The sequence below is a fragment of the Elephas maximus genome, chromosome 4 (assembly GCF_024166365.1).
Source record: "Elephas maximus indicus isolate mEleMax1 chromosome 4, mEleMax1 primary haplotype, whole genome shotgun sequence".
NCBI classification, from domain to species: domain Eukaryota; kingdom Metazoa; phylum Chordata; class Mammalia; order Proboscidea; family Elephantidae; genus Elephas; species Elephas maximus.
This window is the reverse complement of record NC_064822.1, coordinates 55,742,615-55,770,324: the sequence shown is the minus strand read 5'-3', so window position 1 is coordinate 55,770,324 and position 27,710 is coordinate 55,742,615. Positions and strand designations below refer to the sequence as shown.

At 47.0% G+C, this 27,710-nt stretch overlaps 1 protein-coding gene and 1 long non-coding RNA gene across 2 annotated transcripts; both read left to right on the top strand.

Annotated features, from left to right (window-relative positions):
* Positions 1-243: 243 nt before the first annotated feature.
* Positions 244-26,492, top strand: IL17RA (interleukin 17 receptor A). The gene is made up of 12 exons (XM_049882138.1): positions 244-532; positions 12,040-12,064; positions 12,909-13,055; positions 14,265-14,377; positions 15,752-15,878; positions 17,125-17,172; positions 17,409-17,572; positions 18,237-18,320; positions 18,707-18,791; positions 19,888-19,989; positions 22,491-22,529; positions 23,361-26,492. The coding sequence occupies exons 1-12, from the start codon at positions 395-397 to the stop codon at positions 24,845-24,847; spliced, it is 2,559 nt and encodes an 852-aa protein (XP_049738095.1). The 5' UTR covers positions 244-394; the 3' UTR covers positions 24,848-26,492.
* LOC126075040 (uncharacterized) lies at positions 540-6,131 on the top strand. Its single transcript, XR_007517110.1, has 3 exons — positions 540-1,110; positions 1,243-1,688; positions 3,864-6,131. It is a non-coding gene; the product is annotated as an uncharacterized LOC126075040 (long non-coding RNA).
* Positions 26,493-27,710: the final 1,218 nt, after the last annotated feature.

Sequence of the window (27,710 nt, the reverse complement as noted above, 5' to 3'; positions counted from 1 at the left end):
GAAAAATAATTAAAAACGAAGCGTTATGGCTTGACGGTAAGTAAGAGCAGGTAACAAATTTGAGACCCGGCTAAGGCTTGAGAATAAGTTGACAGCTCGCTCCGCTGAATTCGAGCTGCGGGCGGGATGGCAAAGAAACGACCCCGCGTGCTGGAGGAGCGCGGGGAGGAGCGCGCACCTGGGACGCACCAGCGGAGGAGGGACCAGAGAAGGGACTGGTCCCCAGCCCAAGCCCCTCCCCTTCGGCCCGGCCCGTCCCCTGAGCCGGGGCTGAAAGCCGGAAGCAGGCTGAGCAGAGTGGAGTCAAGACTTCCAGCCTAAGGAAAGTTCCGGGACGTTCCCACGCTAAGCCCCCAGTCCCGGGCCGCGCGCCCTCCGCGACAGTGCCGGGGCCATGGGGGCCCAGCGTTGCGTACCACCGGTCTGCCTGGGAACCCCGCTGGGGCTGTTGCTATTGCTCCAGACGGTGTCCGCCCTGGGTCGCTTCTCCCTGCGGCTCTTGGACTATCCGAAGCCAGACTGCTCCCAGCCGGTGAGACCCCGACGCGTCCCCGGAGGTTCAGCGGCCCGGAGGATGCTGCCGCCGCGAGGGCTGGGGCGCGGGCAGCCGGCCGGACGGGGGCTGAGCGCCCGGGGCTTGTGAGCAGGAAGTCTCCGCTTGGGGGCTTTAAGGGGATCAGAGGCTTGGGCGCGAAGATCCGGGAGCACTGGGGCGGACGCTGGGAGTGGTGAGAAATGCGGTGTGGACCCGGGAGAAGAGGAAGTTTGAGAAAAAAAAGATCGCGCGGCACGTGTTGCACAACACGAACCGGCGTCCCAGGCGGGAGGCGGGGAGCGACACCTCAACGGGGGCCTCAGAGCTTGGGGAAGTAGGCCGGGTGGGCAGGGCTGATTGGAATAGAGTTGTGGCGGGGAAGGCTTTCGGAGGAGCCAGGACAGGACCCGGCTGGCCGCCACAAGGTGCGCCCTAAAAGCCCTCTTCCTTGGCCCAGGCGGGCCACGGAGGCCCATCCGGACCTCGGGAGCGTGCCTTCTAGTTGTTGTTCTCATTCGTGCCAAAGCAACCGGGCAAGCCCACAGCAGCCGGATTAGAGGACGGCTGAGCTGAAGGTGGGGGCCCCGACCGATCTCAGCCTGGCTCCCCCGGCGAGACCCCGCGGTGGCAGGGCGGGGCGGACTAGCTGAGGTGGCTCACCGGGCCTAGGAACCGAGAGCAGTGATAAGTGACATGTAACCTTTTAGGTTGAGCGGAGGCCGGCTGAATGGCGGCAGGCGGACTTGGACCCCTCCTGCCATCGGTGACACCTCGGCGACATCTCGTCAGAGGGTCAGAGCGCTGCGGTTGGGGCAAATGATTCTTAAGACACACACCCCTCACCCTCCCCACCACCACCACCGGGTCTGGGAACAGTGTGCTGTGGGAGAGATCTGTCTGAGATCTTTCTGTCCACAGAAAGCGGCACACCCACCTGTCGGCTAGCGGCCTTGTATTGGAGCTGAGCGCGGTTTTAAGAAAGGAAAAGCAAACACTGTGCTCCCCCGCCAGGCTCCTTTTCCTCCACGTTCTCTAGTGTTTCTCAGCCCTCTTAGGAATAATGGTCAGTGTCTGACTCAGAGGATGTGAAACAATCGAAGGACTATTTCTCCTTCTCTAACGTTGTGGAGGATTTACCAAAAGAGAATGGAGGGTGAGTGAGCATTTAGCAGATTTTTTTTTTTTTTTTAATGTGAATGATGTTGGGAAATGTCCTTGTGACTCTTACTGTTAGGCAAAGCAGGGAGACATATGCTTAGCAGACCTTTCCTACAGACTTTGTAGAAAAGTATTCTGACATCCAGGATTTGGTGTTCGTTTTTGCATGGTCATTTATCACGTGCATGCAAAATGCAAGGTACTGTGCTAGGAACTGAGACTATAAAGAAATATGCCTTGGTTCCTAATGTCCAGGGTCTTAAATCATCTAGTAGGGGAAATCAGGCTTGAAGTTAGGTAACTCCCTCTAGCAAGTGCTCTTTGTACAATGAATGAGTGTACAAAATTCCAGGGAAAAGAGAAATTCCTTCCAGCTGGGGTGTTCGTCGTGGAAGAAAAGACATTTGGGTGCCGTAAGGAGGTCGGGTGGGAGCCTGGAAGACAGAGGTTGAGGGGAGCGTTCCAGGCAGTGGGTAGGGCCTGAACCAAGGCCGTCGAGTGGGACAGGGTAAATAAAGTGTGTGTTTGAAGTAGAGGATCTGTGTGGCAGGAAAGTGAGAAAAGAGGCTAGAAAGTGAGGTCGTTGTTTGTTGCCGTGAAGTCAATTCTGACTCATGGCAACCCCATGTTTGCAAAGTAGAACTGCTCCATAGGGTTTTCAAGGCCATGTAGCCTTTCAGAAGCAGATCACCAGGTTTGTCTTCCCAAGTGCCTCTGGGTGGATTTGAACCACCAACCCTTAGGTTAGTAGTCCAGTGGTTAATAATTTGCACCACCCAGGGACTCCAAAAACCAGTTGCCCTGGAGTTGACTCCAATTCATGGCAACTCTGACTCACATGGATTACCATGAATCAGAGTCCATTCCATGGCAGCTGGTGGTGGTGACCCCCAAAGCCCAGCAGGATTTAGCCCTTGGTGAGTCTCGGCTGAGACAGAAAGGAGGCCTCCAAATGCCTGTTCTGCTCCTGGCCCAGGGCCATAAGCCCAAGATGTGGGTAGCTGTTAAATATTTGTTGAATGGAAACAAATGAGTGAATGGATGAGTGAATGAATGAATAATTGTCTCTGCTTGGAAGGCAGTGAAAAATTGAGACCAGGCATAGAGCTGTTCCTGGCTGCCCAGGCTTAGCACCTCAAAACCCAGATGCCTCTGGTTTCCCGCACAGAAATCAATACTGGAGAGGCCCTAAGTAACTGCATTTCCCTGGGCGGCCGTTTGGTCGGCCGTCCCCCCAGCCTGAGCTTTTTTTCAGGTGTCCCATGACTGCTAGCCTGGAGGAAAGCCCAGGAAGGAAAGACAGTGACTTGGAGTGGTCAATTTGAATGTTAACACACAATTTTATAGACAGGATATATATATACTATTACAAATTCTTTTCTTCCTGAGCACTTGTGGTTTTGACTTGTGGCAGAATAGCCGTTTGGTTTAACCTTTTTATCTTCTGGTTGCCAGAGCTACTTTCAGCTGGGCCATTCTTCCAGTGGGTAAAAAGTTGTGGTTGGTGACCACTCTTGCCAGGCAGGCAGGGCAGGGATCGCTGCTGGCAGTAAAAACCCAAAAACACCCACTGCCATCAAGTCTATTCCAACTCATAGCGACCCCATAGGGTTTCCAAGGCTGTAAATCTCTATGCAAGCAGACTGCCACATTTTTCTCCCACGGAGCAGCTGGTGGTTTCAAACTGCCAACACCTATGGATAGCAATCCAGTGCTTTAACCACTGCGCCACCTGGGCACACAAGCAGTATGCAGTCGGCTACTAACCGAAAGGTTAGCAGTTCAGACTCACCCAGGAATGCTGCAGAAGAAGGGCCTGGAGATCTGCTTCTGTAAAGGTTTCAAACCAAAAAACCAAACCCGTTGCCATCGAGTCGATTCCGACTCATAGCGACCCTATAGGACAGATTAGAACTGCCCCATAGAGTTTCCAAGGAGCACCTGGTGGATTCAAACTGCCAACCTTTTGGTTAGCAGCCGTAGCTCTTAACCACTACACCACCAGGGTTTCCCTGTAAGGAGTACAGCCAAGAAAACGTTATGGAGCAGTTCTACTCTGGAACACGTGAGGTCACCAAGAGTCAGAATCGACTCGATGGCAACAGGTTTGGTTTTTTGGTGGGCATCATACCAACTTCTTACCCTGATCGCTCACTGCTTTCATTATCAGGCTTACTGCTGTCATCATAACATCCAGCAAACAGAAGCAGAAGCAGTGCCATGCAGGGGAGGGGACACTTGGCTGAGTCAGAAGACCTGCCAACTTTACCTCTCACCTGCTTTCCAGCCCTGGGCCAGTCACTCCGCTGTTATGAGCCTATGTCCTCATTCGTGAAAGGAGATGACCCTCAGCTCACAGGGTCATCTCAGCTCACAGGGAGAGCAAATGATACGCTATATATGTGAAATTGCCTGTCTGATCAGGTACAGTGTGGGGTTGGGAGGCCAAAGATACTGATATTTACTTGTAACTTTGTGCCAGGCACTGTGTCAGGTGTTTATTGTGTATACCTTCTTTCAGTCCTCACAACAACCCTGTAAGGTAGGCATTGTTAACCTGTTAGAGATGAAGTGACTGGTCCAAGGCCACACCACTAGTAAAGAAATCAAACCAAATTTGTTGCCGTCAAGTCATATCCAACTCAGCAACCCTATAAGATGGAGTAGAACTGCTCCATAGGGCTTCCAAGGAGCACCTGGTGGATTTGAACTGTCAATCTTTTGGTTAGCAGCCAAACTCTTAACCACTACACCACCAGGGTTTCAGACCAGACCTATGCAGCTTAAAAGCCCATTTACCCTTATCAGGTACTCAGTAACATTCATTGAATATGCAGAGTTGGATAAAATCATTTATTTCTTCCTTTTAATCATTTCCCCTATGGACGGAGAAAATTGACCCGCCTGTCGTACGTGTACCTTTTTTATTCAGAGAGGCTCTGTGGGATCTTGGGCAACTTAGCTGACCTCTTTGTACCTTGGTTTTTTCCTGAGTAAAAATGGACTAATGATACTCACCTCATAGGGTTGTTGTAAAGATTAAATGAGATATGTGTATGAAGTGCTTAGCATGAATGCCTTGAACAAAAGAAGAACTCACTAGGTATTAACTGCTCTCATCATCTCCATCGTCATGAGCCTTCTCCCCCTCTCTGATTTCTGTAGGATGCATAACATGATGCCATTCCCAAGCAGACAGCTTAGAAATAGTATTCTGATCCTGCTATTTTGAAGAATGGGCAGTTTGAAGGAGGGAAATTAAGGGTGATTTTTTGGAGGGGAATAGAGTGAGCTCTGTCTTAGCAGTAGCCAAAGGAGACCTGGAATACTTTTTTTTTTTTTACATTATTAAAAAATATTATGTTAAATACCATGTCAATTCTATATAAAAATTAAATTATGAGAAAAAAATGTCTACTGTCCCTTCCCCTAAACAAAAATGTTTTCATTTGTCTGTCTCACTTTTTAATTCTTTGATTTATTTGGAGTAACATCATAGATAAAATTCTATCTTTTAATTAATTTTTGTCAAGGTAATGCATGCTGATCTTTTTTAAGTGGTACTAAAATGTTTAATACAAATAAACAAAAAACAGGCCTCTGTCCCACCACTCTCCACTTCCTACATCTGCTCCCCAAAGGCAACCCTTTGTAATTCTTTTAGTTATTTTTTCTGGCATTTCCCTCCGTATTTTTCCGGGTACTTACACTGCTATTTCTTGATTTGTCAGTTTTAGATTGTTATCTATTGACTTATAATAGATGAAAAGTTTAAATTTCTTACGTTACCCTCCTCCCTTTTGCTTTCTCTCCCCCACCCTCCCGTTACAGCTACATCACAATTTTAGTTAAACCAATAGTGATCTTACTTAGTGATCTTTACTGCTAGGCAAGTGTGTATACTTTGATTATATTTCCTTTCCAGTACAATTTCTTTTCCCTCCTGGAAATAATAATTTCTTTCACTTGCTTACTTTTCCATGTAACTAGTCTTTGGGTTTTGTTGTTGTTGTTTGTTTGTTTGTTTCGGGAGCCCTGGTGGCACAGTGATTAAGACCTCAGCTGCTAACCAAAAGGTCGGCAGTTCGAATCCACCGGCTGGTCCTTGGAAGCCCTATGGGACAGTTCTACTCTGTCCTACAGGGTCGCTATGAGTCGGATGGCAACGAGTTTGTTTGTTTTGTTGTTGTTATCAGATTTGTTATATCATGATTTTTTTTCCTAGACAAACATCAGATATTCCATCAATCCCATCCCCCCCAGCCCATCCCCCCAAAACTCCCTCCTGGAGCCCTCAGTTCTCCAGTTCCGACCTGGACTGATCACTCCTTAGGCCTTTGGCACCACTGTCGTGCTAGACATCCTGTCACTGTTCCATGTTAGATCTCCCATGTCCTCCAGCCCATGCCTTCTTCTCTGGGGGTTAACTCCCTTGTTTTGCTAGAGTACATCCTCCTGCAACTTTTTAAGAAAGAGTATGTGGCGCAGTGGTTAAGTGCTCAGCCGCTACCCAAAAGGTCAGCCGTTTGAACCTACCAGCCACTCTGAGGGAGAAAGATGTGGTATTCTGCCTCTGTAAAGATTTACAGCCTTGCAAACCCTATGGGGCTGTTCTATTCTGTCCTGTAGTGTTGCTATAAGTCGGAATCGACTCCACAGCAAAGACTTTGGTTTGTTTGGTTCTTTTTACGTGGGATATATATGTGTATGTATATATATATATTTGTGTGTGTGTGTATACATATATACATGTGTGTGTATGTATGTGTACATATATATGTATATAGTGAAACCTGTGAGAGCCAGAACTCAACGGGACTGCCTTGTTTTTCCAGGTCTCACAAGTTTTCCACCTTTGACCGGGACAGTCTTACCACTTTTCTGTCATTCTCTATTAGTGGAAATTATTTGAGTTTTCCTTCTCTGACATGTTTCCACCTTCCAATGTTCCAGCTTTTGCAAGTTTTACTGTATCTTTAAGTCTTACGTGTCTGAAATTGTCTTTATTCAACCCTTATACTTTTTTGATAATTTGGCTGGGTTTAAAAATTCTAGGTTGAAAATAATTTTCCCTCAGAATTTTGAAAGCATTGCTCTGTTGCTTTCTAGCACAGTATAGGTGTTAAGAAAGTCAATGGCATTCTGATTCCGATCTCTTTGAATACTACCTTTTTTTTCTCTCTGGAAACTTTGAGGATTTTTTTTAATTTTATTTTTTTATTCCTGGTATTCCAAAAATTTCGTGACATTGGATCTTGGGCTCAGTCTTTCATTTGTTGTACAGGACATTCGGTGGACCTTTTTTAATTTGGAAATATGTATATTTCAGTTCTAGAATGTTTCCTTATTATTTTTTTAAACAATTTCCTCCCCTCTATTTTCTCTATAATCTTTTTCTGGAAATCCAATAATCATGTCTTGCATTTCTGGAGTTAATTCTGTAGTATTCATTTTTTTTTTCTCTCCTATATTCATTCTACTTTCAGAGAAATTCCAATTTTATAGCCAACCGTTTTCTTGAATTTTTTTATTTTCAAGGTTCATTTTTATTCTCTGCTCATTTTCCCACAGTATCTTACTCTTGTCTTATGGATGCAGAGTCTTCTATTATCTCTTTGGAACTATTACAGTTTTTATTTGTTTGCTTTAGTTTTTTTCTGTTGACAGCATTGTCTTGTTTTCTCTAGGAGCACGTTTTAAAATTTCATTTGTTTTGATCTACTTTTCATACAAGAAACACTTCTCGAATATCTGGTACTCCTTGACTGTCTGATAATGTATTAAGAATGAGGATCTAAAAAATTGAGTGCTATGTATAGATAAGGCTTGTTGATCATTGGAATTTACTGTAGGAGGTCAGCCTGGCGTGTCTCTTGGGTGACTCTCAAATGTCAAAATCTGGAGGTCATGTCTCTGGGCTTGGCTGCCAGTATTCTGAGATCAGGGCAGGAGAACAACATTGTTGGGCTAAGGTTCCCAACATTCTGTATGTAGACTTTAACTTAATCTTACCCTTTTCCAACCCCTAGCTTTATACTACTTTCCAAGATACCTGATACCATTAAGACATGATTCTTGAAAGGCTTCTGATGAGCATTTGGCTTCTTTCTTGTCAGTATTTCCCCTCCGAAGTATTTAGATTTAAGTTCTTCCACTTTTCCTAAGCAAGTTACCCACCACTCCTTCCACTTTATCTTTTAAAAATTTTGTTCATATCTGTTACCCACTATGTTGCCTCTTTGTTTTTGAGAATTTATTAAAATGTGTCCTTTTTCTGTAATCTTAGTATGGTTTTGGGAGGGGGAGAAGATCATTTTTATACCCAGCCAAAAGATAAAAAAACTTGGGAGGAAAGAATAAAGATATGTAAGACGTATATATAATGTCCCACATACTCTTTCTTAAAAGTTACTTCTTTTTAAGTAACTTTGGTCAATGCACAATGACCTCTAGTGGAATTTTTTATTCTATGTTTTCACTTACATGCATATTTTTCTGTTTCATGTAAATCTTTTTTTTTTTTTCCTTTATTTTCCTTCCCATCTCATCTGCTTCCATCCCTTTACTCCCAGTAACCAGTGTGCTAACGGCCTGGTATATATCTGTCCACATGTATTTCAATGCTCTTGCCATCATTTTCAAACATATAAATACATTGGGAGAGTTTATCATATAAAATGGGATAGCTTAATTCCAAAGTTTGATAGGTTTGTAAAAACAAACTATAGACCAATCTCATTTGTGAATATAGATACAAAAAAATCCTAAATAAAATATTAGCAAATTTAATCTAGTAGAATATCAAAAGAAAAATAGGCCATAACTAAGTAGGATTTATTATTTGTCCATTATCAGAAAATCTATCAACATAATTTATTACATCGATAAAGGAAAAATCCTCCAAAGTTAGGTTAATAAATGCTGGAGAGGTATTTGATAAGGTTCAGAACTTGTTTTTAATAATAATTATAAGCAAAATAGTAATAACCCAACCCAATAGAAGGGAAATATTTGCATATAATAATGACTATTAAAAACCAACACCAAAAACAGTACAAAATGGTGACATAGTGAAGCTATTTCCATTAAACACAGGGATTAGAGGAGGATATCCATTAGCACCATTGTTAGCCAATTGACTGATTTCAAATCCTTTGAACTTCCTCTTGGTCCGCAGGAAGGCAAGAGCCTTTCATCATGGGCATCATTTTGCAATGTTTTCTGAGTAGCTACAGTTCAAGTTCACCCAGAGGCACATTGGAGGAAAGGTCTGGCAATCTACTTCTGGAAATCTAGCCATTGAAAATCTTATGGAGCACAGATCTACTCTGACACACATAGAGTCACCGTGAGTCAGAATTGACTCGACGGCAACTGGTTTGGTTGTGGTTTTACCAGTGGATATAGGGAGTTACCCAAATTGGAGTCTCTATTTGCCTTTTCTAGAAGAGCTCCCCATCTCAAAGTGAAAAAACCAGTTTCTTATCCTCCATGCCACAGTCCTAGGAGCTTCAAGAGAAAGGAGAAATGAGAGGATTTGGGGAGTTAGTCTCCTTCCAGTTCCGGAATTGGAGAGTGACATTTGTTAGAGGGAGCAGAGGCAGGAGCTGGATTTTGTCACTCAGATCTGAGGAACTCCTAGCAGGGCTGTGATACCAGCCCCAGGGCCAGTGGGTGGGAATGAATCACCAGCAGCTGTAGAGGAAGCAAGAGGCAGCTCAACCTGGACCCCAAGGGCTGATGAACTGGTCCTCAGAGAGGAAGGATACAGATGAAATGGCACGCTCAGAGGCAATCCTGGAGCATTCTCGAGTACATTATCCACTCATCCACTTTGTGAATGAACCGCGGTGACATAGTGTTTTCTCCCTCCTATTGCTTAACCCCACCTCTCTGGCTCCTTTTTCTGAGAGAGAGGCAGGAAGAGCTGAAGCTTCCTGAGCAAGGGAGCGGGGGAAAGGGAAGAGTGCTGCTGAAAAAGTCCGCGGGAAGGTGTGGACCCTGGTTCCCATTTTACACACCTATGCCAAATCACTCTCTGGTCCTTAAAATTGTGTTCCTGGTCCACTTCACCATGAGCTGTCTGCCCTACAGGATGTGTTTGGTCCATTTAGGCAGTTGTAATAACTGGAAGCACCTGAACCTGAGTTCTGCCTAGGCCCTTCCCTTGTTGCCATGCCAAATCTGAATGTGCAGAGGTTACCTATATTATACTGTTACTACACTACACTACACTACACTACACTACACTACACTACACTACACTACACTACACTACACTACACTACACTACACTACACTACACTACACTACACTACACTACACTACACTACACTACACTACACTAACCCTGGTGGCACAGTGGTTGAGAACTACTCTGCCCTATAGGGTTGCTATGAGTTGGAATCAACTCGACGGCTACAGGTTTGACTTTTTTTTAGTACTGTGCTATGTTGTTGTTACTGTTATTGTTATGTGCCATCAAGTCAGTTCTGACCCATAGCGACCCTACAAGACAGAGTAGAACAGCCCCATAGGGTTTCCAAGGAGCACCTGGCAGATTTGAACTGCTGACCCTTTGGTTAGCAGCCCAGCTTTTAACCATTGCACCACCAGGGCTCCATACTACACTATGTTATAAAATCAAGCACATTACCATTGAGTCAATTCCAACCAACAGTGACCCTATACGACAGAGTAGAACTGCCCTATAGGGTTTCCAAGGCTGAAATTTTTACAGGAGCAGACTGCCACATCTTTCTCCAGTGAAGCAGTTGGTAAGTTCAAACTGCTGACCTTTTGGCTAGCAGCTGAGCACTTAATCACTGTGCCACAAGGGCTCCTTCTGTAATAGCTTTCATGTGTTGAGCACTCACTACGTGCCAAACTCTAAAGAATGGGAGCCATAATTAACAACTCACTGTTACGTGCCAGACACGGGACAAACATTATCTCATTTAACAGACAATGAAGGGGTCTGTGGGTATGGCAGCCCACAAAGTTCCCATCATAAGTCTCAGGGTTTCTAGTGCACTGCCTGTTTAACAGTGTTGGAACACTGTATTATTTCATTTGATTGTATAACTAATACATGAATACATTTGCATTGTTTGGAATTTTTTGCAACATAGATATGTTAGAAGCGAAAAGTAAAAGGCTCCCTAAACACACACACACACACACCCACGTGTGTGCACACCATCTCACCGCCAGCCTACCTCCTGCCTCAAGATCTTTATGTATATTTTATCATTTAATTCTCAACAACACTATGAAGTTTATTATGACCATCCTGATTTTACAGTTGAATACATTGAAGCTAGCCAATGATAGGAGCCCTTGAGCCCTGGAGGCTCAGCTTCTAACAAAAGGTTGGCAGTATGAAACCATCCACTGGTTCCATAGGAGAAAGATGTGGTGATCTATCTGCTCCTGTAAAGATTACAGCTTAGAAAACCCTATGGGGCAGTTCTGCTCTATCACATGGGGTCGCTATGAGTCCAAAATCAACTCAATGGCACACAACAACAGGCATTATTAGATCTCTTGCCTAAAGTCACTTCTCTGGTAGGTGATGATCAGACAACTCAACCACAGGTTTTGGGGTGTCTGTTTTGGGGGGGGTGGTACAAAGTAGCTGGCCAAACATAAGTCCAATGATTACATTTCTCTAATCATGTCTGAGATTGGGGCTTCTAAATTTGGCCCTCCAGATCTCCTCTGGGTTCGAAAATTAACACGTATCGCCAAAGGGGGAGTAATGTAATATATATAATATTTGTGCTTCAGTTTCCTCATCTGTAAAATGAGGCTAAGGATAACAATCGTAAGTGTGTTAGAAGGATTAAGTGGCATTGTATATAGTAAATCACCCAGGACAGAGTCTGGCACATTTTTCCTGTGGAGTTTGTGGGGGCTTTGTGAAATTTCTGCAGCTGAAGTTGTAATGGGGGCTGTCATTTTTGTCCCTCACCCCTTCCCAGCTCTTGCAGCACTGTTACCCAAATCCAAGATTTGGAAACTTCCAGAGATTTAATGTGAGGGACTTTTTACTGAAGCACCAAGAGAACCATCACAGTATCTTTTAAAGTTGTAAAGCTCCATCCAGCCCATACAGTTGCCTAGAAAGTGCTGGCCCCAGGTTCATCCTGCTTCTTCTCACTTGTGCAGAATGAGAACAGAGTAAGCGGAAAATGGCTCCCCCTAAAAACGGCCCCCAGAAGGGAGAAGGGAGGGCCGTTTAAATTTAATTCTTGCAAATAAGCCAGGGGAAGCCTCTGGGGCCTTGTTTGTGAATTAAAGTTCTTTCGGAGCTGTAATTACCTTCTCCTTCTTTTTTTCCACAGGGGCTGGACTGCAGAGTCAGGAATAGTAAGTCACCCTTTTTTGTTCTTGTTGTTGCTTTCTTAATAAAACGTTCACCTCTGACAGAAGCTCTGCCTGCCGCCTCAGGGTGAGCATGTGGGTTATAACCGTCAGCAGGAAGCACCCTTGGTGTCTGGGATGTATGCACCTGGGCTTCCTAGCGTTAAGTCAGGAAATAAACCGAATTGTCATTTGGATTGTGAAAGTCTCTTCTGGGGTACTGCCTAGCAAGTCTAGAATGTGGTTTGATTTATCACAGCTTGTCGCTGTAAAGTGAGAGACATCCGTGGTGCTGCTTTTGTTTGGTGTTTTAATTCCAGAAGGAGGCAACTACTTCAAATTTGTATCTCTGCTCACCAATTACAGACCCCTGAAATAATAATATAGACCCCACTAACCCACTGCCATCGAGTCGATTCTGACTCATAGCAACCCTATAGGACAGAGTAGAACTGCCCGATAGAGTTTCCAAGGAGCGCCTGGCGGATTCAAACTGCCAGCCTCTTGGTTAGCAGCCGTAGCACTTACCTACTACGCCGCCAGGGTTTCCAGTAAAATAAAGCAGCTCTTATTACTACCCCATCCCTCCTGTGCCCCCATCTCCAACCACTGCTTCATCTCAAAACCAAGTTGTCTGCTTCATCTTCTCTCCTAAAATGCCCTGTGGATTTCGAGCTTTGTGGTGACCACCAGCCAGGCGTGAGAAAAAAGGGGGAGGACGGTGAGGTAGAAGATCTGGCTGAGGGTCACAAGAGAGAAGGCTGCAAGCCCCTGAGCCATTTAAAGTCTAAGTGGGACCTCTCAGGGGCTTGGCTACAGTCTCTGATTGTAGCTTTTCCCTGACTGCCAGGTATGTGCCTGGATGACAGCTGGGTCAACCCTCAAAACCTGACTCCCTCATCCCCGAAAAATGTCCAAACCCAGCTGCGCTTTGTCCACACCCGGGATGGAGACCTAGTCCCTGTGGTTCACATCGAATGGACATTGCAAACAGATGGTGAGTGGAATGTCAGTGGGACCCAGGGGGCTTCTACCTATCTCCAGGTGATTCCAGCCCTGCACCTGCTCTGTAGACCCCACATTCAGAATTGGGCTTCCAGCACGATGGCCCAGCTTTAGTGCTGAATGGATCACTTATTTATGCAGTTGTTGTTGTTGTGTGCTGTCGAGTGGGTTTCTCATAGCGATCCATGTGACAGAGTAGAACTGCCCCATAGGGTTTTCTTGGCTGTAATCTTTGTGGGAGAAGATTGCCAGGTCTTTCTCCCACAGAGCCACTGTGTGGGTTTGAACTGCCAACCTTTCAGTTAGCAGACAAGTACTTAACTGTTGTGCCACCAGGGTTCCTTTTAATGCAATTAATACTTCTTAACTGTTTTAAATATTAACCCACAGCGATACCTTCTCATCCCACCATCCTTGATGAAAGGCCTTCCCTCAGCCCAAAATCTTCATCACCCTGGGAGGGGGGAAAAAAGCTGCTGGCGAGCCGATGCCAACTCACGATGACCCACATGTGCGTCCAAGTAGAACCGCACACCATAGGGGTTTCGTGGCTGGGACCTTTCAGAAGCCTTTCTTCTGAGGCACCTCTGGGGGGGTTCGAACTGCCAGCCTTTGGATTAATAGCCCAGTGCTTAACCATTTGTGCCACAATACCAAATGCTCACTGGAAGAATGGCAACACATTTGCCAACCTGCTTGTTCCCTTAATTTAGGGGCTGGCACTTTTTAAAACAACATCCCCCAAACCTTTTCAGTGGTAGAGAGGTTTATTACAGATTTGGAAGGACATTGGGGTGAACGAGAGCCAGCCCCAGATTTGTGAACAGGGCATGAGGAAGTCTTATTTGTAAGTCCCCAGCCTGTATACTCACCACTGACAACTGCAACCTCCCCTTCGACAGTGGGGGTGGCCATTTTTGACACCCATGCCATATTGCCGACCCTCTAGCCATAAAGATATAAAGCCTGTGCTTCCAGCCCAGTGTAAAGTATCCCTTGTCCTTGTCCAGCTGGGAAGTAACTGTGAAGCAGTAAGCTAACTGAGGCCCAAGAGTGAGCCAAAAGGAACAGGAAGTAGAGAATTACATAAGACAGGCAAATTTTCTTAGAGCATAACCAGCAGGGAAGTGCCACGCTTGGCAGTTTGTCTTAGCTGATCTCCATCTGTTTGTCTGTCTTCTCACCTCCCTCTGACCTTCAGCCAGCATCCTTTACCTTAAGGGCGCGGAGTTATCTGTCCTGCAGCAGGACACCAATGAGCGTCTGTGCGTCAAGTTTGAGTTCCTCTCTATACTGGAGCATCATCCCAAGCGGGTAAGAACCCAGTTCCTGAGTAGACCGTGCTCCCTGAAGACACCAGCACGGCCTTCTTGTTCCCAGATTTGGGCCCAAATTTATAGCCAAGAAGACCAGAGGTGCTGTGAGTCTGAGGAATTCACAATGGCTGCCTCCAGGGGAAGGGAGATGTCTGCTGTGAGCAGCCTGAGGATGTTTTCTACAAATTCCTTGGCGTTCTCCCACGCCAGCCTCGTTCTTCCAGCCTTACCTAACCATTCTTAAAGAAAATTAATCGGAAGACTTCCTCAGTCTTACCTCTTGCCATCTTTATTTGTAACTTGGATTCAGCTGGAGCTTGCCTCCGGGAAGGAAAAACTTTGTCCAGAGCAAAGAACTGCTATGGGCGAGGCACAAGCAAAAGAGTACAGCAGTTTAATCTCATTTTGCTGCTCACAGCCAGATGGTAAAGCATTGATTCTCTTTTAGTTAATTTAAAGCAAGTGGTTCTCAAATTGTGTTTCCCAGGACCAGCAGCATCAGCATCCTCCCCCCGCCCACTTGCTAGAAATGCAGATTCTTGAGCCCCACCCAGGCCTACTAAATCAGAAACTCTGGGGCTGGGGGCCAGCAATTGGCATTTCACAGTCATCCCGGTGACTCTGAGAACCACTGGTATAGAACAAGTGACCGTATGCAGATCTCCCAGAAACACAGGCAGCAGAGACAGATACGATCCCCTTTCCCATGTTTAATTAGGACCCCAAAACTTAATTGCACTGTTAATGGTGAGGACCAAGTGCCCAGATCTACTTAGAAGCAAAACAACCTGTCCCCTCTGCCAGGGTAATTAAATGGGAGTTGGAGTCAACATCTGGGATCTCCATCATCCTGAGAATAACAGCAAAAATTCTCTTTATCTGTATAATAAAAGTGCCTGTAGGCCAAGGGTGAGCGGGTTTCTTGATAGGCCCCCTCTCTGCTTTTCTGCTCCAGAACATTCTCAAGAGGTCCCTAGCTTTCCCATTTAAGGAGGAAGAGTCTATTAACAAATAGTTTTTAACTGCATTTGTGTGCCAGGTCTTACGATAGCCCCAAGGTCCTCTGGCTACAGCCCCCTCAGACCCACTGTTCTGCAGTTGGAGAGGGCTGGTGAGGGTGGGGGTACTATTTCAGCTCTCCCCAGATGCTTTTGCATATGACACTGCTGTCTACCGATGAGGCCAGATCTAGCTTTTTAAATATAGTTTTGAAAGACAAGAGGAAACAAAGAACAAAGATACATTTTGTTGTTGTGTTATTTTTATTTTTGGCAGATTTTGAGGGGCAGGTGGGGGTGGGGCTCTTAGGGCACCAATGGATGAGAGACATGTGCGTGACCTGTCCAACCTCCCCTTCTTCCCTTCTCTTCAGTGGCGTTTTAACTTCAGCAACTTTCAGGTGGAGCCTGGCGAGAAGTACGAGGTGATCGTTCACCACCTGCCCAAGCCCTACCCCTATGGGGACCCAAACCACCAGTCCAGCAACTTCTCTGTGCCTGGTAAGAGAGCATACTCCCAAGCCACCTGAACCACTCAGATATGTGAGAAGAAGCCAGCCTGCTCAGACATCCACCTCCCTGCTCAGCTAGACAATGGCTGTCCTTGTCAGCATGTGGTGCCCATAGGGCAAACACACGCCAGGCACTGGGAGTTCTTGGTGTGTGTTTGACATCTCTACCCCTTGAAAGCAGAGACCATTCCCTGTTGGCTCTCACAGTGCATATTGGCCCAAGACCCCAGGAGTTTTATGGGTCCCAGAGTCCCTCCCTCTGTGCTTCCTGCACAGAAAATATCAGGAAGACAAGCTACTCTTGGAAGAGTTGTAACCCCTGCTCCCAGCCTAGCCACAGCCTCCATCAACTTGCTCTTAACTTTTGGCCTCAATCCTACCCGCATTTCTCTGATACCCACCCCATGTATAATACCATCTCCCCTTTCCCAACTACTCCATCCTGCCAATGAATATGGCTAGGCTTATCTTCTAAAACATCACTTGATGTGTGTGTACCTTCAGTGCCTCTGACCTCCCCTGAATCCCAGTGCTTGCCCATAACCTACACCATTTCCCATTGTTCAAAACCAGCTACATCTGGAGCCCCAGCCCTCTTGAGGACAGGGTCTGGGTCTTATACCCAATTGTATACTCCCCAGAACCTATCAGATTGCCTTGCATATAGAAGGTGCTCAGGAAATGCTCATTGAGGATGATGGTGGTGACCTTCTTAAACCAAAGTAATAAAATTGCAGTTGAGGAAATTGGGGAAGGAGGAAGAAGAAGATAACTATGAAGCGTGGTCCTCAATGTGGTCACTGGACCAGCAGCATCAACACATTACCTGGAACTTGTTAGAAATGCAAGTTCTCAGGGCCCAGGCCAAACCTCCTGAACTAGGAACTACTGATGATAGCTGCAGGTGAGGAGAGAAGGAACTAGAGTGGACCAAGACTCTTTGGTCATCCCCAGCAAGCTCAGGAGGAATACACTTGAATCTGGAAGGTTCCCTGAGAGAGAAGGAATGAGGCCAGGCCTCTCTAGGCTCACCCTGGAGAGAACCAGATCAGCCGCCACTTTTATGGGACCTCTGGCCACTGGCAGCAGTCCAGCCCTGGGACTTGCTTTGAATGGGTCATCTTTGAATAGGCCTTCCCAGAAGGAAAAAGTTTGTTGTCCCTGGTGCTGGAAGTCTGGAAGACTCAACTTCCCAGGCAGAGACTTAATGGTTTCTCTTTTTTCTGGTTTGGCAGGCTGCGAGGACCCCAGGATGAAGATAACCCCACCATGTGTGAGCTTAGGTAACTGCTGCTGACCAGCCCTGCCCGAGGAATGGGGAGTACTTTACTTAGGAGCACAGACACACATACACATCCAGCTTTACTTGGGAGCACAAATACACACACATGCACACTGTATACCCAACTTTGTGTGGGAACACAGACATACACATATGCACGTACACAAGCCCAGCTTTACTTGTGAGCACAGACACACACACGACCTCACTCCCGCTCTGTGTCTATGCCCTCGGCAGGCAGCCTGTGGGATCCCAACATCACAGTGGAGAAACTGGAGAACCACCAGCTGCTGGTGAGCTTCACCCTGTGGAGCGAATCCACCGAGTATCAGATCCTGCTGGACAGTTTTCCGCACATGGAGAACCTCACCTGCTTTGAACATAGACAGCGTGTTCTCGCGGTAATGTCTTGCCACCTTTTTAATCCCTCTCACATAGCTCAAAACCACCTCTCCAAGTTTCAAGTCTCCTCTCTACTGGTCCTGACAGAACTATGTTGCCAGAAACTCAGAGCTTAGCACTGCGCTTAGTCAGTACTTATCTTGGGCCACTTGGCCCTTTTTCTTTCCTTTTCATCTATGGTTGATAGATCCTCTACTTTATGCCCTGGCTTGCCCATCCCCAGCCCTGTGTGTTCTCCTCTCCCCCACACTCTACTCTGTTCACTTGTTTTACTGTTTATTCTACTTTATCCCCCCAAAGGATTTGAGGATTAAAAGATTAACGTGGAAATCAAGACAAAGGGAAAATAAAGATAAGGAAATAAAATGAAACCAGGAATATGGTTAGTGTAAAAAATGCATGCCGTCCCATTCCATACAGCTGCTGGTGTGAACACAGATTTGTCTCTGTGATTCCTAGCAGCCAAAGCAAAGAGGGGAACACCCATCATGAGATGTGTACATGAGTTAATAACCAACCAGTTGTCCTGGAGAAATGTATTTTTTCCTGGAACAGAGACCAGAAAAACATTTTTCCCTTTGGCCTTCATAAAAGGGGTACTAGACAGCGGTATTCTAGCAAGTTCTTACCGAACCAGCCTTATGTCCTCTCCTCTCTCTTAAGCCCAGACAGGAGAATTTCCACCAGCGGTGCAATGTCACGCTCCCTCTACATGGCTTTAATTGGTGCTGCCGCCATCAAGTGAAGGTGAGTGAGTGTGGTATAGACAGGCGTGCGAGTGTGTGGACCCATGGGCCTTCCTGCTAGGTGAACGAGGGAGGGCAGGAGGGCAGTTCACGGACTTGTTCCCTCTCCAAGGGCCCAGCGCTGCACTGTATGGGACCCACTGCTTAGTGAGGCACCAGCTCAGCTTTTCTCCAGCCCTATTCTCCCAGCCTTACCTGGGAAGGGGCCCTTTGACCTCCCCTCCCAGATGGGAGATCGGACCTAACAGCTATGTGGAGACTGTGGAGTAGCAACCCAGGGCCCATAACCCTCCAATAGTCTCTGCGGGCAGGAAAGCACCAGGCGGGGAGCCCATGTCCCCCCAGCATCTCAAGTCCCTCTCTTCCCTGCTTTCTCTGCTCTCACAGATCCAGCCTTTCTTCAACAGCTGTCAGAATGACTGCATCAGACACACCATGAACATTAGCTGCCCAGAAGTTCTAGCTATTCCGGGTAGGAGGGGCATGGCTGTCCTGGGACATATTTGGAGATGAGGTTGGATGAAGGTTGGCAGCTTGAGCTGAATCCTGACCTGGTTTTAAGGGTGAGGGAGAGTTTAATTTAACTTGGAGTTATTAAGGGCTGAGGTATAGTATGGGCCTTTACAGTGGCACCATAGAAGGTGCTTCCTGTGGCTGATTTCCTTAACTTTAATCCATATCTCAAGTGCTTGGTGCCGGGCCAAGGGCATAAGCAGGCCCTCAGCAAATGTCAGGGTGGTTTTTGTGATAACTATGAATAATTAAGAATACTCTTTCCCCTTTGTTCTCATTACAGGCATGATTACAGGTAAGCCCAGACCTTCTTCCCATAGTGCTGCAGGAACCCTCAGGGGACAGTCCCCAGGGGCCACATGACATGCCCCTGGCTGGACCTCGCAAGGAGCCAAGCACACAAGGCTGAACGGAGAGGCCAGCCCAGGAGTGGGTGTCTTATTCTCTAGAGAAACAGAGAGAGAGAGAAAGAGAAAGAAAGATTTACTTCAAGGGATTGACTCGCTCAATTGTAGGGGTAGAAAAGCCCAAAATCCGTAGGTTAGGTGACAAGCTGGAAACTTCTGCTGGCTCACAGGATTGTGCAGGGCTGGTAAGTCTGAAATTTGTAGGTCAGGCAGCAGGCTGAGACTTCTGCAGGATCACATCCCAAGACGCACAGGTCAGGTGATGGGAAGAGTGCAGAGTCAAGAGAGAGGGCAAGTTCTTCAAAAATATCTATTTATGGTCTGACGGCAGACCACACTTTAAGGAACCCCCCTTTCAACTGATTGATTACATTACATTTGATTACATTATGGAAAGTGATTACATTACATTGCATTCGATTACATTATGGAACAGCAACTAGTCTAGTGTTTGGCAAAACCACTAGGAACCCTAGTCTAGCCAAGTTGACACATAAAATTAACCAGCCCAATGGAGGAGAGCATCAGCATCTTGTGGTACAAGCTGGAGAGGTCAGAGCCTGGGGCTGGGGAGTGGGGCCAGGTGACTGTGAGGCTGGAGTAATAGGACCGCCCAGCCGCAATTCTCACACTGTTCTGCTCATACAGACTACATGCCCCTGTGGGCGTACGGGGTCATCACTGGTGTCGCCATCCTGCTGGTGAGCTCTGTGATCCTGTTCATCGTCTGCATGACTTGGAGGCTGCCTGGTAAGGAGCAGAAGCATGGGAGGCTGGGTCCTAGGGCTTTCCCCTCTGTTCCTCTCTTTCTTCCTATGGCCTCCTTTCTGCTTCTTCTCACCCCAGTCCCACAGCTGGACCTTCTTTGGAAGGCTGTGGTCAGAGGGCGACTATTCAGCCCTTCAGTCTCATTAAGTGCAGATGTTGCCTTTCTTGTGTCACGTTGAGTTCAGTTGTCAAACTCAAAACCAGGAGTCAGGCACAACTGGGCTCAAATACCAGCTCCACCACTTAGGACCTGGGCAGAGTTACTTCATTCATGAAACCCATATGAAATTGGTCACTACAGATTAGCAAGTAAGCACAAGCAAGCCTATGCTTACCTTGCTTACTGGGTAATCCACCCCTGTGTAAACTATCGCGAGAATTTGATGACATAATGCGTGTGAATTCTTATCCTAGATCCTGGCACATCATGTTTGCTCAATATCTGTTAGCCACAATTATATTTATTGTTATTATAATTAATATTAGTAAAATCAACAGGTTGAAGGAGCTAGGGCAGAGTCTCCTTGCATCAGAAATGATCAGCCAGCAAGACAACAGTTTTAAGACACCACTGATTACAAGAAGCATTCCAATTTCAGAGATGTTAAAATGTGGAGGGGAAAGCGTATCTTAGAATCAATTAAACAGGGTAAATCTCAATTAGGAAGTTGTCCAAGATAACAAAAATGAGAAGGGATGCTGTAGAAGAGTTTTTATAACATGATAACGTGACCCGCCCCCACTGCATATTTTTAAATTATTGCTTGTGCTTGTAGGAAAGTCTGGGATATTCAACACAGTGTTAACAGTGGTCACCTCTGAGGAGCTGGGGTGGCTAAAGAGGAATGAACATGGAAGAGGAACTTGGCACTTTTTGCCATTTTCTAAAATAAATTTTTTCTCAAAAAAAAAAAAGGTTCAGGGACCCCAGTGTGAATCCTGGTTCTGTCATTACTAGGTGTGTGATCTGGAAAAGTTACTAACGTCTCTGAAACTCACTTTCTTCCTCTGTAAAAGGCGTTTGTGAGGGACATGAAAAGAGCAGCCTGAACAACCCCTTCCTGCAGCCCGCAGACTCATACTCAGGGAGAGTAGCAAGGGACAGCACAAGTAAGACAAGGCTCAGGCTCTAAACTGAACACAGAGCTATGGATCCCACTATGACAGCTTTGCAGTCATAAACAAGTGACTTACCGAACCTCATGTTCAGTTTTCTCTTCTATAAAATGGGATAATAATGCCTCCCTGTCAGGGATGTGGTGAGAATTAAACGAGCCAAAAAAGTGCTTGTTGGTGGCTATTAATCAATATCAGTTCCTCTCCCTCCTACATCTTTCTGCTGGCTGAGTTCTAAGCAGGGGAGAACATGGGTCTTCAGTTAGGGGAATTGGCTTTCCCTGCCCACTCCATGACGTCGGGCTGTTTTCTTCTATTATCTGAGATGCTCTTTACACACTTAAAAAATGACAGGCTTGTCACGACTAGGTACTGAACAGCTGGTTAATTAATGACTGTTGTGTGATGGGAAGAACACCAAACCAGGTTTTGGACCTTCTTTAGAAGGTTGTTGGGAGGGTCAAGTAAGATCACATCTGCCAGTACATTACAAGCTGAGAAGCTTTTTGTTCGTTTCTGCTTTTGCACCCTTTCCTGAAGTACTCCACACCATAGGGTGAATGAAAGGACAGGAGAGAAACTTCAGTAGTTATACGAGTGTCTTTACACAATTCTGGAAGAAGGCTCAAAGGGTGGGAATTGAAATTAAGGTTCTAAATGTCTTACTTGGGCATTAGGGGATTTCGTTCAGGCTGCTGTGTCTCTGAGGAGTTACCTCCTGTGCTGCGATCTATTTCATTGCATCTCTGAGGCAAACAATTGCTCCACATGTTGGTTTCCCTTCCTCACCTCAGAAATAACCAGGAGGAAATGTTGTAAGTGGACCTGGTGGGGGCCCCTTCTGGAGATCAGTGTTGTAAGATTGTGTCTCCTGCAAGGACACTTCTGGGGAAAGGCCTCTCCTCAAGTGGAGGGTCTGCTGTGGATAGGGGAGGGTAGCCAAACTGTGGAGGGGCAGGGGCCCAGCCCTGTAATGAGGGACCAGGGAGGAGCCCCCGGTCACCATCTGGCCAGTCCCGCTAGGGTCAGTACAGAATAATAACTGTAACCCCAATGATTAATCATGTACAACACACACGAGCTCATTTCATCCCTCTCACAAACCCATTTTACAGAGAAACTGAGTTTGAGAGATGTTATTAACTTTCCCAGATCACACAGCTAGAGGTGGCAGAACCAGCATTCACATCTGGGTCCCTGAACGACTACACAGCACGATCTCCCTACTAAGGCCCAGAAGCATCCCTTAGCATGTGCCCTTTGTCAGGGGTGGAGAAGTACCCTCGTTAAAGGACCCCCATCCCTGTGAGCTGGGTCCCTACTTATCATTCAAAAAAGCGACTCCTATGTATTTCTTTCCCTTTCAGGGTCTCATGAAAAATGTGACAATAACACCAAATACACTGGCAAGTATTTCTTTGGTTTGGGTGGGCTGGCTTGTGTGTATGTTGGTTTTTAACGGAGTGGTGGAGAGTTCTTTTAGGATAAATGGGTAGGTCACTTTCTGGGGTTTAACTCCTACATCCCTCCAGGTACTTCTCCTTTAGAGGAGCCTCCTTCTAATACCCCACACAGAGGGGTTTCAGGGCATCTCAAATAGCCATGCCTGGGATAGCTTTTCAATCAGCTAGACAAGGAAAGGAAGATACGTTATTGTTCTTGTTGTGTGCCACCTAGTCATTTCCAGCTTCTAGCCACCCTATAGGACAGAATAGAACTGCCCCATCGGGTTTCCAAGGCTGTAATCTTTACGGAAGCAGATCATCAGGTCTTTTCTCCCATGGAGCTGCTGATGGGTTCAAACTGCCAACCTTTCGGTAAGCAGCCGAACGCTTAACCATTGTGCCACCAGGGCTCTTTAGAGGAAGATAAGTGTACCATATTTTTGGGAAACAAGGTCCTCTGTATAGCAGATACAGCTATTCCATAAGCAGGCCTTCATGCCTTTTTTTTTTTTTTCTGGCTAAAGGCCAGATAAGAATGTAAGATTCTTTTTCCCAGAAGACACCAGACAATGATTTTTCAGACAGCCAAAACAAGGTGAAATGGCAACATTTGACTTATCCCAAAAGGCCTCAGTTGTACTTCTTAAGCCAGGGAGCCAAGCCCTGGGTTCCCCCCGCCCAGCTCCCCGCGCCCCGAGCTGGCCAGCAGGGACCCAGCCCTGGCCGGTGCTGTGATGGTCAGCAGAGACACACACCTAAACCTGTGGTCTTGGTTTCCCTTGTTCCCCTCAGATGTCCCGCTCATGGCTGACCTGACTCCTCCACCCCTGAAGCCACGGAAGGTCTGGATCATCTACTCAGCTGACCATCCCCTCTACGTGGATGTGGTCCTAAAGTTCGCCCAATTCCTGCTCACCGTCTGTGGCACCGAGGTGGCCCTTGACCTGCTGGAGGAACAGGTCATCTCTGAGGTGGGGGTCATGACCTGGGTGGGCCGCCAGAAGCAGGAAATGGTGGAAAGCAACTCCAAGATCATAGTCCTATGCTCCCGAGGCACAAGGGCCAAATGGCAGGCCATCCTCGGCTGGGAGGAGCCCGTCATCCATTTGCGGTGTGACCGCTGCAAGCCTGCCGGGGATCTTTTCACGGCGGCCATGAACATGATCCTACCAGACTTCAAGAAGCCAGCCTGCTTTGGCACCTATATTGTCTGCTACTTCAGCGACATCAGCGGTGAGAATGATATCCCCGACCTCTTCAACATCACTTCCAGATACCCGCTCATGGACAAATTTGAGGAGGTTTACTTCCGCATCCAGGACCTGGAGATGTTTGAACCCGGCCGGATGCACCGCGTTGGGGAGCTCACAGGGGAAAACTACCTGCAGAGCCCCAGCGGCTGGCAGCTCAAGAAAGCCATGGAGCGGTTCCGGGAGCATCAGACTCAGTACCCTGATTGGTTTGAGCGCGAGAACCTTTGCTTAGCTGATGACCAGGACCTGCCGTCCCTCGATGAAGAGGTGTTCGAGGAGCCACTGCTGCCATCAGGAGGAGGGATCGTGAAGCAGAAGCCCCTGGTGCGGGAGCCTGCCTCTGAGGGCTGTCTGGTGGTAGATCTGATTATTGGCAAGGAAGAAGAAGTCTCAAGGCTAGAACCTCAGCTGCAGCACCAGGGGGAGCTGGCAGCCCAGAGTCTCCAGACAGTGGTGCTCCCTGTGGAGAGGGTCCCACCAGCACAAGCAGTGCTGCCCATGCCTCTTGCTGACAGGAGCGGCGCAGCCAGCCGGCTAGCCGTGGTGGAGGAAGCCAAGGCCTGCCCCCTGTTGGGGGCCCCTGGCCCACAGCGGAACAGTGTCCTCTTCCTCCCTGTGGATCTGGAGGCCTCACCTCTCTGCAGCACCCCAGTGGAGTCACCCGACCACCTCCCAGATGACGTAAGGGGGCAGCTCGAAGGCTTGATGTTGTCACTCTTCCAGCAAAGTCTGAGCGGCCAGGTCCAGGAGGTCCTCAAAGACCTCCACATGCCCTACGAGGAGGAGCAGAGGCAGTCGGTGCAGTCCGACCAGGGCTATATCTCCAGGAGCTCCCCGCAGCCCCCCGACGGACTTACAGAAATGGAGGAAGGGGAAGAAGAGCAGGACCTGGGGAAGTCAGCCGAGCAACTCTCTCCCGAGGACCTGGAGAACCTGAGGAGCCTCCAGCAACAGCTCTTCTTCCAAGAGCTTCAGAAGAGCTCTGGCTGGGACAGCGTGGAGCCGGAGAGGCTGTCTGTGGAATAACAGGCATCCTAGCAGGCATCGCCTAGACCCAGAGTGTTGAGAGAAAGCTGTGTGTGTACATGAGCGTACACGTGTGTATATATGTATATGTGTCCATGGGTGTGTAAGTTCATGTGTGTAGTGTACATCTTTGAAATATAAATGTCTTGGTTCTTATCTCGGGCATCCTCCTTGACTTTTTTTTAATATGACCATCTGGTCATCTTCCATCCCCACAAGGATCCAGACCCCATTCCCAAAAGTTAATGGCAAAACGTCCTTGGGTTGCCATCATTCATTCATTCATTCGTTCAACATTTATTTGGCACCTACTATGTGCCAGATATCTGGGCTGCAAAGATAAATTGCACAAGGCATGACCCCTGCCACCAAGGAGCTTAATGTGTAGCAAGAGGGACAGATTAGAAACAGATGATTATCATGTGAGATATAGAACCAAAACCCAACCAAATCAGTCTCTGTAGAGTCGGCTCCAACTCATGGTGACTCCACCTCTCACAGAGTAGAATAGGGTTTTCATGGCTGTGATCTTTCAGAAGCAGATTGCCAGGCCTTTCTTCCAAGGTGCCTCTAGGTGGGTTTGAACCACCGATCTCTTGGTTAGTCATGGAACACTTATCACTTTGCACCCAGGGACTCCAAAGCTGCCCAGGTCTGTGAAAATACACAGAAGAGGCAGCTAGCCTAGTGAGGGATTCCTGGAGGAGGTTATGTATGAGCGGAAGGAGAAGCTAGTTTCCTGGGCCAAGGGCTTGTGGTTGGGGAAGGCAGCAGTCCAGGAGAAGGAGGCACGTGGGGGTCGGGGTTGGGAGGTGAGCAAGAGCGGGGGACTGCAAGTCAGTCTGCGTGGCTCTAGCATGGAGTGGAGGAGGGAGGCAATGAGGGCCCAGGTCAGGGAGAGCCTCGTGGGCCAGGCTAGGAGTTGGGACATCAGCCCCCAAGGCCTGGGGACCTAATGTAATGAGCCATGTGCTGCAGAGAAGTGCTGTTGCCCTGCTGAGGACCAAACATACCGGAAGCCACCTCAGATTGTTTTTGGGAAGAGGTAGGATAGGAATATGTGACAAGTGAAACCTAACAGCATTCAGCAGGGAGAAAAATCTGGACTCCTAGCTACATTTTGGCAGTCAGTCAATAGGAGAGCTGTGGCAATGAAACCCCCCTGAGCTCCACACTGGAGTCCAGTGACAAAGTGAATTGAGGTGTGAGATAGGGAGGACTGCAGGGATGGCGGGGGGAGTTGGGAGGGCAGTGAAAATCCACACAGGCCTTTGCGGGGAAAGTGTCCACTGTGCACTTAAAGGTTTAAGGTTCAAAGTCAACACTTGAGGAGACTGTAAGGCATGGTGTTTGAAGGAATTGTTCCTGAAGTGCCTCCTTGGAGTAAACTGATGGCTTCTGTCTCTCTGGGGCCCTGAAGGACACATGTGGATGCTGGCTGACCCTGCAATAGAGTGTTGTCCGTTACCTACATCTGAGTCCTTAACTATAGTTCCACACTCTGGCAGATGATTCTAAAACATGATGGGAAACCAAATATGGGCGTGTGCGTGTGTGCGTGTGTGTGTGTGTATGTGTGTGTGCAGGCCTATGAAGGACAGATTATCAACAAAAGAATGAATAAATTTGTCAACTGTGCTAAGAATTTCTAGTGGTTATTTTGAGTCATATGTTACTAGAGGTCAACATGCTCCTAGTTGGAGTTCTTTCTTGTAGTGAGAGTTTGCCTAGCAGCAGCGAGGCCACCAAAGCCGGAAGTCCCAGACCATGTGTGGCCCATACTGAGCCCAACAGCAGCAAAAGACCAGGTGAGGGAAAAAAGGAACTGAGTCCTCCCAGCCACCAGCCTTTCAGGCTCCATCTCCTTTATCCAGTAGTCCTGGAGGTGGGCATCTTTAGGTCCAGATGCCTACCAAGCTTTTGGTGACATTTCCCCAGCTTCCAATAAGCACTTTATATGTCCAGGGTTTGCAATACCCTGAGGACTTTTCCCTAGATGGAGCTGGAGCTCTGCCTGACAGTAAAATGGCCTTGACGCACTATAGTCATAGTTGTTCTGAAGCACACTTTCCATTTTGATTCCATTTCTCACAAGCCTTGAATTCTAACTTTGCTGGCCTTTGAGGCCATACCGATAAAGGTCCTTAGTAGGCATTGTCTGTCATGCCTCCCTCATCTCCAGGGTTGCGGCTTTTTTTAGAAAAACCATTAATGTAATCCACCACATAAATAAAACAAAAGACAAAAACCACATGATCTTATCAATAGATGCAGAAAAGGCATTTGACAAAGTTCAACACCCATTTATGATAAAAACTCTAACCAAAATAGGAATTGAAGGAAAATTCCTCAACATAATAAAGGGCATATATGCAAAGCCAACAGCCAATATCACTCTAAATGGAGAGAACCTGAAAGCATTTCCCTTGAGAACGGGAACCAGACAAGGATGCCCTTTATCACCGCTCTTATTCAACATCGTACTTGAAGTCCTAGCCAGGGCAATTAGGCTAGACAAAGAAATAAAGGGTATCCAGATTGGTAAGGAGGAAGTAAAGCTATCACTATTTGCAGATGACATGATCGTATACATGGAAAACCCTAAGGAATCCTCCAGAAAACTACTGAAACTAATAGAAGAGTTTGGAAGAGTCTCAGGATATAAAATAAACATACAAAAATCACTTGGATTCCTCTACATCAACAAAAAGAACACCGAAGAGGAAATAACCAAATCAATACCATTCACAGTAGCCCCCATGAAGATAAAATACTTAGGAATAAATCTTACCAAGGATGTAAAAGACCTATACAAAGAAAACTATAAAACTCTGCTACAAGAAATTCAAAAGGACATACTTAA

What these genes read in the sequence shown, in the direction of transcription:
- IL17RA (XM_049882138.1), top strand. Translation starts at nt 395, where the DNA reads ATGGGGGCCCAGCGTTGCGTACCACCGGTCTGCCTGGGAACCCCGCTG. An exon ending in AGCCAGACTGCTCCCAGCCG is followed by an intron (nt 533 to 12,039) that starts GTGAGACCCCGA and finishes TTTTTTCCACAG; the next exon opens with GGGCTGGACTGCAGAGTCAG. An exon ending in TGGAGCATCATCCCAAGCGG is followed by an intron (nt 14,378 to 15,751) that starts GTAAGAACCCAG and finishes CCTTCTCTTCAG; the next exon opens with TGGCGTTTTAACTTCAGCAA.